Below are 14,194 nucleotides of genomic sequence, written 5' to 3' on the forward strand. Positions count from 1 at the left end.
AGTTTAAATGCTTTTCTTAAAATTTAAATTATTATAAAATTAATAAACGAGAATAATCAAATTATTGGGAGTGAATATTATTTTTTTAATAAAAAGTATTTGAATAAAATTGGAATCGTTTTTTTTAGAAAATAAATGTCAAATTAGTTTTATTATTCATATTTTTAAACAAAATGAATGAAAATATGACTGTGTTGTTCCATATGTACTTGATTACATTTTTTTTATCTCGGTTAGTGTTTGAAAAATTCAACGCCTTATATATAAGTCCATCTATATTAAATAGAAGAAAAAAGTTTATATTTACGTATCAAATATTTTAGAAAAACTAAAGGATTTATATTAAAAAAAATTACGAATTTTAAAAAATCTAGAACACTAATCTTTGTGGATTAATTTGATGTTAAATCACATTGGGAGAAAAAAAAATTGACATCTTTGAGTTAAAACTTGCAAAGTAATTGGAATATTCCAAACTTAAAAAGTTAACACTTCTATATTTGCCGTGTATATCATGACACAATATTCACTTCTAAACAAAGTGGCATTCTTATGTTTTTATATTAAGTGAAAATTACTATTAACATATATTTTTCATAATATTTATAATTTATTAAATTCATAAATAAAAGTGAAAGACAATGTCTAGTCATTTCTCCTATTAATTAATAAAAAAAATATTATTAAAAGGTTATATTCCTACATATTCTCCATTGTTATAGTCATAGGGAATATGTTACTTGTGTTTTAGATTTGATCCAACCTTATAGATACACAAAAGAGGGTTGGAGAAAAAGCTAGCATGAGAGGATCAGGTTCCGTTAGTTTTACAAGTATATATGTTAAGTCGTTTTATATTTCATTTATTATATTTCTGTTCTTATTTTTTCACTATTAAACATTTAAAATTTGGAAACAAATATTAAATTTTAACTAAACATACTTTAAATCTATCCAGAAATAATATTCTAAAGAAAATAATTCTAGAAAATAGAATAATAATGTAAAGAGGGGAAAAGGGATGTGCCTTACTCTTTGCTAAGAAGATGGGACAGCAATAAACACCAAAATATGAAGAGTGCAGCCAACTATTAAACAAACTCAGTCTTACACGCAAATTTGGGACCAAGTTTTACAAAAACGACCAAAAAGTGGTAATTACAAAGGCAGAATAGTGAGTACAACAAGCCATAATATAACTAGATTTCCTTTTCGATATCCAGTTACATTTATGAGTTTGGGAGATGTGTAAATATGGCCAAATGCAACATGTATTTGATCCATTGCAAGAGGTTTATGTTGAAATAATGACCACCATCCACTGGACAAATATGCATTGCAATGTGTTCTTACTACTTACCAAGCAGTACTTTGGAACTATCAGTGATTCAGGAGTCCTATAGAAATCCCTTGGTTACAAACCAACCTATACAATATAACGGTTTCTATTTTGTCTCATCCTTGTATTCATTAGGATTCTCCAAATTGTCTTGAACTTGTTCTGTGAGCTCATTTTGCTGTGTTCTTTGTTCTGGAATGAGCACACCAACCTTTGGATACTTTTCTATGAATTTAAATTCCCAGTCCTCTAAAATTGTAAGCTCTGACTCACCTAAACCTTCAAGGTCCCCATTAATGTCTTCAGGTTTAAAAGACAGAAGTGAAAGGGCTCTACTACACTCTTTTCCTGCAAACATTGCATAAGGTCCTCCGGGACCATAAAAATTCCTGCATGTTCATAATCAAGTAAAGTCTGTCAGTGTCGTCACTCAAACCAAGTAAGCACACACTCAATGTTTCAAGAGGTGAGTGAAATGTATCACAAGATGACATATGACAAGTAACAAATCATTTTTTCAGTAAGGCTCGAAGGCAAGCATAGAGTCTCAAGGCTAGGTCAGTGTTTTAACTCGTCACAATCCAAGTAACCACTTGTTAGCTTGTTCTAGACGTTTCTCTTTGTTTAACTCAAGCATTAAATTGTTTGTCCTCACTTTTTTTTCCACTTTTATGCCATCGTCTACCCTGTAACCCTCACATGCCACGTCTTTCTCTGATATGCAAGTTTCAAACATTGGTGGTTACACATATAAAAAAACTGCTTGTTTTGTTTTCTTTATGACTCCTTACCGCACTTTATTCACTTCATCCTCTTTCTTCTCATTTTTAGAGTCTAGCTTTTTCACAATCACTTCCAACGTCCCTTCAAGGTAAATAGTTTCTCCATTTTCTTCCCTTCATTTTTCTGTTCTTTCTTTTCCACTGTTGTGGAATGGACTATTATACTTTATATTCTTGGGCTAGGCCAGATATTATTAGGGAGACCAATATAAAGAAAATAAGAGAAGTTTCTCAAAATTTAAGCCCCCGTGTATAATAATCCCAATTTGTTAAAAGGCTTTCTCTTGTATTGGACACAAAATCCTTGAACACAAGCCTAGTATAAAAAGGTTGAGTACTTGGATGAGACGAAATTCAAAATCTCTGAGAAGTTGGAAAGATTGGATATAATATTTGAAATCCCTCTATCCTTAAGCTAGAATTTCAAGTTATAGACTGAAGGTTTATATTGGTAATGTTTCTTTGATCACAATAAATTTGTCTATCTTATCTGCTTAAGTACTGATTTGGTTTTACCGAATGGGGTTAATTAGGAAGGAGATGATTCAGCAGGTTAAAGAGTTGAGAGCACGGGCATTATTTCAATTATAGACATGCAATGAGGGGTGTATAAAATTTTGAAAGAAAATTAATTTTGTCTCTTTGTGAGAACTTTATAGAGTTTTGAGTTATAAGAACTCAAATTTTGATCTTAATACGGTAACTAGTAGCCATCAATCCCATGACTTAACAAGATAGGATTTACAGTTTTCTAAAATTTAACAAGATATTCCTAGAATAAGAACAATCCACTGCTCAGATATATGAGCATATGACGAGTTATTCTCGAGCAATGACCATATAGAACATTCACATCATCTATAATCCATAATAAATGTATATTAAGAGATTTCTATAATCAATAACCAATACATAAACAGATTTCCATAATTATAGAATTTTTTTTTTCACATTCTACTTTCTAAACCATTTTATTTCTTTTCTTTCTTATTCCCTTTTCCAAGTAGCAGTCAAAGTTATTCCTCCCTTAATTCTCAAACTCCATTTTTTTCACTTTTTTAATCCTAAATCTCTTAAACAATATCTTAAATTTATGGAAATACATTTTTTAATTTCAATATAAGTTATTTCTAATCAAAAAACAAAAGTGACTTTCTCATAAAGCTGTACCTGCCGGTGGACACGTCATAGATCTGGCCTTTGATGGCCATCAAAAGGGGTTTATTGGGGTCGGAACCATCGTAGGCTCGCAATTCCCTGTCCGTTACTTGACCCAACTGGACCGGTTGGCGAGGTGGTTCGGGGTGGTCGAACTGCGGGTGAGCTCTGGCCGAAACAACGGGCGGTTTGTTGTAGTCTTCGGGGGACACAAACATGGAGCTCACGGTTCTGTAAACGACGACCATCATAGCCAAAACGGTGAAAAACGCGGTGGGAGACAGCCCCGTGTAGAACGTTATCTCTTCCATCAAGCTCGTGTAGAAACCCATTTCTGAACTCTTCTCTCAAATGGCTTCTGAGAAGGAAGAGTAGTGCACGTTGGTAGGTGAAATTGGAAATGAAGTCACCTAACTGTGAAATTTGGTCGTTTGGGTTTCGTTCTGTGGATTTTGGAAGCTTATCAGTGCACACATCTCATGTGGCGGAATAAATACACGTGTTGATTTTCCAATTCATTCTTGTAAACAACTTTTGGTTTCTTATTTAAATTTTAATCTCAATATCTTTAAAGTTATTAATTTAATTTTAGTTTCATTTAGAATAAACTAATATAGTCATATTTATTGAGAGGGTGACAATCTAGATTATAACTAGATTGGTTATTTTGTTATTATTATTCATTTGGATTTGTATAGTTTTTTTTTAAGGATTTGTATAGTTATAATATCAAAAATTCAAATAATATTTTCTTTAAAAAGTCTTTTTCCTTTGAGGTGAAAAGATGTGTGTATTATGTCCTATGTAGCAGGTATATTGAAACGAGCACTAATATGATATAGATATGGATGTGGAGATATGTATAATCTCTAAAATATAGGACACCACGAATATATATATTATATATTGAAAATAAAGATTTATGTGCATAAATATGTTTTAATTTTTTTTGTAACATAAAGTTATTTCTCATGACTGATTCGGAATGATTTGTTTCTTTTTTTTTACAATCATAATAAAAAATTATATAATAAATTTGAATTTTTAGAAAATTAATGTATTTCTCATTTTTAAAATTGTGTTAAAAATTTCACAAATATTTTTTAAATTGGACACTTCACGGATACTTTTTACTTCTCAAACTTGGATGAACTCCCAATACGTCACACAAGAGATAAGCCAGAAAGAACCACTCTAGGATAAGTAAAGGAGGGAGTGGTTTGCCACTTGAGATATGACACACTTAAGATAAAAACTCATATTTTTATTGATCCAAAATTATCAAAATGAGTACAATAAATCTCCTTATATAAAAGAGTGTGGTTGGAAGGGGATTAGAAAAACACTTTCATTCCCTAGCCTTATGTCCAAACAAAACACAAAATATATAAAACTAGGGATAACTAGTTTATTCTTACTACACGAAAAACAAAAGGAAAATACACATTTATTTCTATTTTCAAATCACATCAGAGAACGATATAAGTGTTTATCTAGCTAGATAAGAGAGAACGTTTAAGCCTTATATTTTGTCAAAAGACGCAATCCCTCCCTAAAAATGTTACTTAATGATCTGAACTAGGAGAGAAAACTTCAAACCTTGTACTCATCATAAGATGCAACACTTCCTAATACGCATACCTAATTATCTGTTGATCATGCAAACACTTAACCTTTCTACCTTCTCCAAGAGTGGTTGTTTGACAAACAATACTCGTTAAAGTCAATAGTGGTTTGAGAAATAATACTTAGTCGAGCAAAAAGTGGCTTGGAAAAGAATATTCTTTATTGAGGTCAACAAAGAGTTTATGTAGTCCGGCAGAATACTCGTTGAGCCAAAAGTGACTTTGGAAAGAATATTCAACGAGGCCAACCAAGAGTGGTTGCAATTTGAAGGAATACCCGTTAAGTTAGGAATAACTTGTGGAAATAATATTGAAGAAATTAGTTAGGAGTGTCTACAAGCCAAAAGAATACTCAAAGTGTACTTCGTAGCATTAGTGTGCCTAGTGAAACTTAATAAGTTTTTTAGAACTTGATGTAGTTTGTTGTGATAAATGAACCAATATAAAATTTTGTGTGATTTTCTTTCTTCCCTATCTCATTTACATTTTTGGTATTATCATCTGCACTAACCTAGGAAAGAGAATTATTGTGAAGTTAAAAATAAAAAACATTTTATTCAACTATTTTGATTAAGTCCTTACACTGAGTTTGTAGTAATCTAACAGACACAAGAACTATAGTCTGATCACTTGATGAAATAAATTAGAAAATGCATTAGCCAAGTGATTGGTTGAATTACATAGTTGCATTTGTTAAACTTCATCAGATGTAAGATATACAATAGGATCACTTTAACATACAAAACTATTGTCTAGATGTCTCCCATCAAACGATATTTACAATTTTTTTTACAAATTTAATTAAAATAAAATTCAACCATTCCTTCTTGTGTTTTTATTGTTTTTCACAATATTCTATTGTTCTTCCACATACATCTTTTTTCTCCATGATGCGATATTCATCAAAAGTCTCAAACTTTTAAGGATTGAGAGGTAGTAACTCAAGGTTGTTAGTAACATGATTGACATAGTCTACCTTGTTTTGGTCTACTTCAAACCCCAAGGGGTATATATTGATGCCGATATGCACCATAACCATGTTGTGCTCTACATCAAACTCCGAAGTTTTTTTTATCACTCAATAAGATATAATACAACTTAAAGATATGTTATAGTTTATTCAAATTGTTGTAATGGAATGATCTATTGTGTTTTTCTCAGCATGCTTTTTATTCCTAAGATAGATTTTCCTAACAAGGTTTTAATGAGACACATTCTTGAAATAAACTACAATTTTTTAGAAATCTCAAGTTATCAGAGTGAATGAATGATATCCAACAAGTGCAATCCTATCATTTAAAGTAAGTGTCCTAACTTTGAATCAAAAGATATTTGATGAATTTAATTAGGTCATTCAAAGTATTAAAAATATCGAATCAAAATTATTTGGTGTATATAATTAAGCCATTTAGTTTAAAGTAAACGAATAAAATATTTGATCAAATTTATTCGGTGTGAATAATTAAGTCATTCAAAACTAAATTGCCAAAACATTGGATCAAAGATATTCAATGAGTTTAATTGAGTCATTCAAAAGTAAATAGTTAAACATTGGATCAAAGATATTCGATGAAAAACTAAAGTTATTCAAAATAATCGATTAAACATTGGATAAAAGATATTTGGCATAGGTAAATGATTAGAAATAAATTGATTAAAAGTCGTCAACTAAAGGTTGAACAAAAATGTTAGACAAAATAAAAAAGAATTTAGCCTTGCAATTAAGTACATTAGGTCAACCTATAATTGGTAGATACAATAAAACTCGTTCATTCTACAAATTGACTCATCTGCATAATTACATTTACGAATTTCGAGTTTGAAGGACTAATGTACTCATACTCGAGATATTTAGAGATATAATCTTCACATAATATGGTTGACAAAATATTTAACTATGTCCAACTAGCTTAAATAAACAACTAATAACTATATGTGATTGTTTATTCATAATTAACAAACAAATGAGTACTGGATTGATATAAAATATTTATCCAACTATTTATATCTTTTGATCATTAGGTTTTTATTTTAGGGATCCAAAAGTTTATAAATATATAATACACACAAAAAAATACTCTCTTAACTTTTTTTAATTCAATACATTGATAAATTGATATTTTCATAAAATTCTCATTAACATGAACATTATAACATCTTCTCCATCTAAATTTCTACTCGATATTTCAAACAAACTCGACCTTCGTTCATCTAAAAGATCAATTCGATACCCTAAAGGTATTATTCTTTCCACATGGAAAATACAACATTATTTCTATAAAAACAATACATAATATTATAATAATTTAGAGGTTAAAAATATTAAAATACCATTAGTGAAGAAAATAATAACATAATGTGTAACAAAATGTGAGTATTTTTATTATATATTATATATATATATTTAAATATAAATATCTGTGTTATTATTTTCTATATTTGATGTGTTTCATTTGAATAATTTTAGAGAAACAATATAAATTGCATATTTTCATGAAAGAGGAATAGAAAAAAAAGTGTAATTGTATTGTTGAGTAATGGTGTATGATTTTATTTTTACTGAGTGAATAGTTTTTCTCTACTAATTTTTTTTATTATTATATATTTAACATGACAGTAGTTTTGAGTTTAAAAGTATTGAAATTTTAAAATATAATTAAAAGATAAAAATAATAACATGAGACGTGTATACAAAATTGGATATCCCATTATATCTTATATTATACAATTATAGATTATAAATTATATATATATATTATTTTTATATTTTAAGTGGGTAGTAGGTATATGTCAATTATTCTATGTAATATAACAATAGTTTTAGGATTAAAAGTATTAAATTTTAAAATATAATTACGAACAAAAATAACAAGGAAAAATACTATAGAATTATTCCTCTATCCGTAACTTTTATCTATTTTTTTTTAAATTAATTTGATTGTTTGAATAACCTAGCTGTTAATTAACCAGTATAAACAAATAAGGCAAAATTCCCCACATCGAAACAATTTTCAATTAATCATCATTTTGTCCAAAAATAAAATACCCGGTTATTCTTGTTCTTGTTCTTCTTCCCCTTTTCTACCCTTTTCAAAATTGGGCCACATGAAAGCGTAACTGTCCCTGGAGTTTTTTCTTTCTGACCTCCAACATGGTACACCTTCATTCTTTCCTCCTACGTTGTTGATGCGCATAAAAAATTGACATTTTTTTATTTAATTTTAATTTTTAGGATAAAATCAGTGGCGGAGACAAGTACAACATTGAAACCGCGGAAATCTTGGCAAACGAGGCTCAGGTTCGGATGCAATTCCCAAGTTCATATTTTTTGCATACCCTTTAGCTCATTCATCTTGTTTCTGTGCTGTTCAGCATTTACCGGTTGCGGAGGCCACACCCATATACGAGCAGCTTCTGCTATTGTTTCCAACTGCTGTAAGTGTTCTTATTGAGTACTTTGGTGGTTGTTATTGGAATCAATTTATGGTTTTGATTGTGTATTGTGATTTAAATTATGTCGCTTCTTCTGTGCTATGGGACTGATTTTTGCTGATACTTGTTTGTGCCCAGGCCAAGTTTTGGAGGCAATATGTGGAGGCACATATGGCTACTAATAATGATGATGCTACAAAACAGATATTTAGTCGGTGTTTGTTGCATTGTCTTCAGATTCCTCTATGGTATATTATTTGCTTAATCTTGTTTATGGCATTGGCTTATGTACTTTTTTTTTACTGTCTCTTTTGGATGATTTTCAGCTGGGGGTGGGGATAGAGAGGTTTCTGGGAAGTGTACAGGCTACGAAATTACTGCTTTTGTATAGCTGCATTTCTGTTTCATCAACTAATATTAGTAAACTTATTTTCAGATGGGTATCTTGTAAGGTTTTATTGGTTTGCTTACTTGAGGGCACCTATCCAATTGTTATTCATAGATATTCTTGCAAGGGTATCTTTAAAATATGGGACATTTTACTTATAACAGTTAGAAATTGTTCAAAGTAGAAGAGAGTTTTCAGGAAGAAAAGTAATCTGATTTTATTTCTTAAAGATCAGAGGTTACACTGCAATATTTATAGGATCAGTACATTGTCATAGTGACAGCTGTAGTTAGTTGAGTAACTGACTTAACAGCGTATGTGTAACTGACTTAACTACTTTGCTAACAACTGAGTGCCCAAGAGATAGTGAATAACTGCTCTTCGAATACAGTATTCACACAGAAATAGTTAAATCATAGAAGGTCTTGAAAAATACTCAATTCTCTGAATGTGACCCATCTTCTCTATCCTAAGTTATGTTTGATGTTAAATTTGTATAAGATTGCTTTTCTTGTGAAAATGGATGAAGCAGCCTGTTTATTTGGCTGGTCTTTTGGTACATGCAAATGATGTTTTTGTTTCAATCTATCCTTTGGTATATAGGCGGTGCTACATTCGTTTCATTAGAAAGGTCAATGACAAGAAGGGCATGGAGGGTCAGGAAGAGACAAGAAAAGCTTTTGAGTTTATGCTTAACTGTGTTGGTAAGTTGTTTTTCTTTGTCCTGTGCGAATTATCTTAGTTGTTTTGTTGGATTGAAGTAGCAACTATTTCGGAAATGAGGGAAACTCACAAGATGATTTGTTCATCCGAGAAGCAACTAGTGAAGACTTTGGTGAAAAGAAGATTGATTAGAAATAAAGGCCCCTAGTTGGAGAAGTGGACACTAAAATTGGTCTGTTGGATGGGTAGAGAAAGACAAAAGATATTTGGAGACACAAATACACAAATATATTGCTTTTAGTTGTTTGATTGGAAACATGCTTTCTAGTGGAGCTTCTTTGATATAAACCCACTTGTCTGTCATCATCCAATAATTTAAGCTGTTAGGTAATTGGTTTCTAACTTGATATTAGAGTTCTATACCAAATATCTATAGTTCAATCATTGTTGCGCCCATTCTACTAAATTAAACTTGGATTTCAGCACATAGTAGGGTTAGTCCATGCATTGCCCATGCTTCAAGGTCAAAGAGTTGTTGTTTGACATTGTATTAGGGCTTCAATGGTTGTGTGGTCTAGAATTTGATACTTGTTACCTCTATTCATTTTGTATGTGGATTTCAATGTAGGGTTGGGCTGTTTATTGTCTGCAATTCAAGCCTAAGGGGCTTTGTACGAGGAGTGTTACATAGGAAACCATTTATGTGCCTTGAAGCCATGACATATGCTTTTGTGATAACTGGAAATTATATGTAGATTGCATATATATATATATATATTTAAATATAGGAAACTATGAAAATAGAAGTTTTAAAAAATATTTAATGGAAGATTGTTTTATTGGTGAAATATTATTTGTATTTGTTAAAATGTAATGTTATTTTTGATTATTTTTCTTTTGTGTACTCAACTTTAGGGTTGGGTTTTAGGCAAATGCCTTGCCTCTTCTTTGTATACTATATATACATCAATAAAAGTCCAACAATGTAGGTTTAATACACTAATTTTTTAGTCGTCTCATCTGTTCAAGTTGGTATCAGAATGAGTACGATCCTGCTCTGTCTTCTTCGCTGCTCAAGGAGTGCGACCCAACCTCAGTAGTTGTGCTACCAACCGATCAGCCATGTGCCGATGCACAAGTATCCTGTTTGTGGCGTGTGTCCTCCACATGCTGTCTTCCAATCATCAGAGTCTCTCAACGACACCTTCGTTTGATTCATCTAACTCTTTTGTATTTGTTTCTGACTTCCTTTTACGGTTCTAATGTGCCTTTGTGTTGGGGCACATGCACTCTCACAATTTTTAGGGTTTCTCTTCTTTATCTCAGGTTTGGTCATTGTTCTTCCTCTTTGAAATGGCTTCAATAGGTTCTGGTCCTTTCTTCTCGGCTACTCCGACCATTACAAGTGCAAGGCTTAATTGGAAGAATTATTTGTCTTGGTTTGCCGCCGTAGAATTATGGTTTATTGGTCAAGGATACCATGATTACTTAGAAACAAAAATTAGCACTATTTCTGAGGCAGACAGATCCCAGTGGCAAAATATTGATTTCCAACTATGTGCTGTTTTATGGCGATCAGTTGAGTATGATGTTTTAGAGATGCACAATCCGTCAAAATACGTTTCCCTTTTCGGAAGAATGTACAAGAAATTTTTGCTAACGATATCAATGTCTCTTTGATGCAATTGAAAGAGTAACTTCTATCAACTAGACCAACCATAATATGATCTCACATTTGGCAAAGGCTAGGGTTGCAGTAGAAGTTGAAAGATTCCTAGTGACAGACTCATTAGAGGATCTTAACAAGAAACTGGATAGATATTATATGGTTTTGATTGTGAGAAGCTTACATTCAGATTTTGATCACCTTCATGATCAAGTTATAGTTGGTGACCAAATCCCTTCTTTGGATGGTTTAATGACTAAAGTTTTTCTAGTGCCTAATCTGAAGAAAGATGACAATCAAATTGAACTTATTGAAAGTCTGCAATGGCAGTCCCTTGTGGAAAAGGAGGAGTTGGTTGGACTATACGAGGAGGACGTGGTGGTAGAAGTGGGTGTCCTCAATGCTCATATTGCAAGAGAATGGGTCATACCTAAAAATTTTGTTTTTGCTTCCATGGTTTTCTAGATAAAGCTACTCATTGTTTTTGCTTCCATGGTTTTCTAGATAAAGCTACTCAAGTGGAAAGAAATAGATGAAATATATTTCTGAGATCTCTTACAAATGTGATTACAGTCTCTATTTATAGACTCTTTTACAACCTAATTAAAGAAAGAAATAATAGGCAATGAAAGCCGAAATAATGAGTGTTTAAAGCTGTACAAATCAAATAAAATCAAATCACTAACAAATCTGTTCTAATAAATATAAAATGGAATCTGCACTTAATTATAACATAATTCTCCTGATTATGCAACACTCCCCCTCAAGTTGGTGAATGTATATCTATCATTCCCAACTTGCAAGTAAGATCTTTGAATTGTTTTGTGGGAAGTCCCTTAGTAAACATATCTGCCAATTGGAGTCTTGAAGGGATGTACTCAGTGGCTATAAGACCATCATCCAACTTCTCTTTAATAAAGTGTCGGTCTATCTCTACGTGCTTTGTTCGATCATGTTGAACCGGATTGTGTGCAATACTGATAGTGGACTTATTATCACATGCCAAACCCATAGGAGCTTCATATTTTATTTTTAGGTCATCAAGTATGATCGTCATCCATAAGAGTTCACACACCCCTTGAGCCATGGCTCTAAATTCTGCCTCTGCACTTGATCTTGCAACTACATTTTGCTTCGTGCTCCTCCATGTCACCAGATTTCCACCCAAGAACATGCAGTAGCCTGTGGTGGATCTCCTATCAACAATCGATCCTGCATAGTCAGCATCAGTATATACTTTCATGGATAAGTTTTCCCCCTTTTTGAATAGCAATCCTTTTCCTGGAGAGGCTTTTAAGTACTGAATAATTTTATCTACTGCCTGCAAGTGTCTTTCTCTTGGATCATGCATAAATTGACTAACCACACTAACTGCATAGGCTATATCTGGCCTAGTGTGTGAAAGATAAATGAGTTTTCCCACAAGTCTTTGATATTGTGTCTTCTCCACTTTTGGGTTTTCCTCATCATTCCCAATCCTATGATTTTGCTCTATTGGCACTCTAGTGGGCTTACAACCCAACTTACCAATCTCTTTGAGAAGATCAAGGATGTGTTTCCTTTGAGAAATAAAGATGTCCTGTCTTGAGTAAGCAACCTCTATCCCAAGGAAGTACTTCAGCTTCCCAAGATCCTTCATTTCAAATTGAGCAGCTAGTCTCTCCCTCAAATTTTGTTTTTCAATCTCATCATCACCTGTAATAATCATATCATCTACATAGACCAAAAGTAGAGTGAGTTTACCATTATGAGAATGTTTTATAAACAGAGTATGGTCACCTTGGCTTTGTCGGTACCCCAAAGATACCATAGCTTGAGTAAACCTTCCAAACCAAGCACGAGGTGATTGTTTAAGACCATATAGGGCCTTCTTAAGTCTGCACGCCTTATTCCCTTCATTAATAATACCATAACCAGGTGGAATCTCCATGTCTACTTCTTCCTCCAAGCTTCCATGCAAGAAGGCATTTTTAACATCAAATTGATGCATTGCCCAACCAAAGTGTGCTGCCAGGGAGAGAATAATCCTGACGGTATTCATTTTTGCCACTGGAGCAAAAGTCTCCTCATAATCGATCCCATAGGTTTGAGTGTACCCTTTTGCAACCAACCTTGCTTTATACCGATCGAGTGTGCCATCAGACTTATACTTAACTGTGTATATCCACCTACAACCCACTGCTTTCTTATCTTTTGGTCTCTCTACAATCTCCCAAGTCTCATTCCTTTCTAACGCGCTCATTTCTTCATTCATGGCTCGAATCCAGTTCTCATCTTTTAAGGCTTCTTGTACCGATGAAGGGATTTTGATAGAATCAATAGCTGAAAGAAAACTCTGGTGCTGCATAGAAAGTTTTTCTGTAGACACAAATTGGGATATAGGATATTTGGCACAAGATCTTTTTTCTTTCCTCAAGGCAATAGGTAAATCATTCAGGGTAGGTTCAAAAGCAGTATTTAAGGTGTCCTCAAGAGTCTCACTGGTATGAGTTCTTACCTCCGGTTCAGACAATTGAAGTTGCTGTTCGACCAGGACGGGTTCTTGTTGCCTTCGCTGATATTGTTTTCCAAAATATTTGTCTTCATTATTCTTCTCTGGTAATGATGTTGGTGCAGGGTCTTTGTCATCCTCCCTAAGAACGAAATCCTGCAACAAAGGAAAAGGTGGCAACTCAAGGTCCTCAGCTTCTTGAATACTCTCCCCCTGAAGCTGAGAACTAGGAAAGAAAGACTCTGTTTCGTGGAAGGTGACATCTTTGGAAATATACACTTTACGACTTTGAGGATGATAACATTTGTACCCCTTTTTGTTGGGGGCATAACCGACGAAGACACATTTGATGGCACGAGGATCTAACTTACCCCCGATAAGGACTATGAACATGGACAAAAGCAGGACAACTAAAGACACGATTCTGAAGACTATTCAACATGGGAATAGAAGGATAGAATGTGGTCATAACCTGAATAGGAGTAACACCCTCTAAAACCCGAGAGGGTAATTTATTAATCAAATAAGTGGCAGTCAGGACTGCTTCCCCCAGTAAGATCTAGGAACAGATGTTTGGAAAAGTAAAGCTCGAGTAACCTCAAGGAGATGACGATTTTTCCTTTCAGCAACTCCATTTTGTTGAGGAGTGT

General features: G+C 32.9%; 2 protein-coding genes across 2 annotated transcripts in view; one reads left to right on the forward strand and one right to left on the reverse strand.

The window, feature by feature from the left end:
* Positions 1-1,060: 1,060 nt before the first annotated feature.
* On the reverse strand, positions 1,061-3,796 carry LOC137837096 (membrane steroid-binding protein 2-like). Its single transcript, XM_068645953.1, has 2 exons — positions 3,292-3,796; positions 1,061-1,728 (listed from the first exon to the last, which is right to left on the reverse strand). Exons 1-2 carry the CDS (start codon positions 3,609-3,611, stop codon positions 1,446-1,448), a joined length of 603 nt encoding a protein of 200 aa, XP_068502054.1. The 5' UTR covers positions 3,612-3,796; the 3' UTR covers positions 1,061-1,445.
* Positions 3,797-7,905: 4,109 nt separating this feature from the next.
* Positions 7,906-14,194, forward strand: part of LOC137837098 (cleavage stimulation factor subunit 77) — a 37,734-nt gene continuing 31,445 nt past the window's right edge. The window contains exons 1-5 of the mRNA XM_068645954.1: positions 7,906-8,058; positions 8,137-8,202; positions 8,277-8,339; positions 8,475-8,584; positions 9,328-9,428. Coding sequence (XP_068502055.1) covers positions 8,056-8,058; positions 8,137-8,202; positions 8,277-8,339; positions 8,475-8,584; positions 9,328-9,428 — 343 coding nt within the window. The 5' untranslated portion in view covers positions 7,906-8,055. The remainder of the gene's footprint in view (positions 8,059-8,136; positions 8,203-8,276; positions 8,340-8,474; positions 8,585-9,327; positions 9,429-14,194) is intronic.

The sequence above is a fragment of the Phaseolus vulgaris genome, chromosome 4, assembly GCF_000499845.2.
Source record: "Phaseolus vulgaris cultivar G19833 chromosome 4, P. vulgaris v2.0, whole genome shotgun sequence".
Classification (NCBI taxonomy): domain Eukaryota; kingdom Viridiplantae; phylum Streptophyta; class Magnoliopsida; order Fabales; family Fabaceae; genus Phaseolus; species Phaseolus vulgaris.

Bases quoted from the DNA above. Each gene is read 5' to 3' on its own strand.
- LOC137837096 (XM_068645953.1), bottom strand. From the start codon at position 3,611: ATGGGTTTCTACACGAGCTTGATGGAAGAGATAACGTTCTACACGGGG. The intron at 1,729-3,291 runs GTACAGCTTTAT...ATGAACATGCAG, and splicing joins TATGACGTGTCCACCGGCAG to GAATTTTTATGGTCCCGGAG.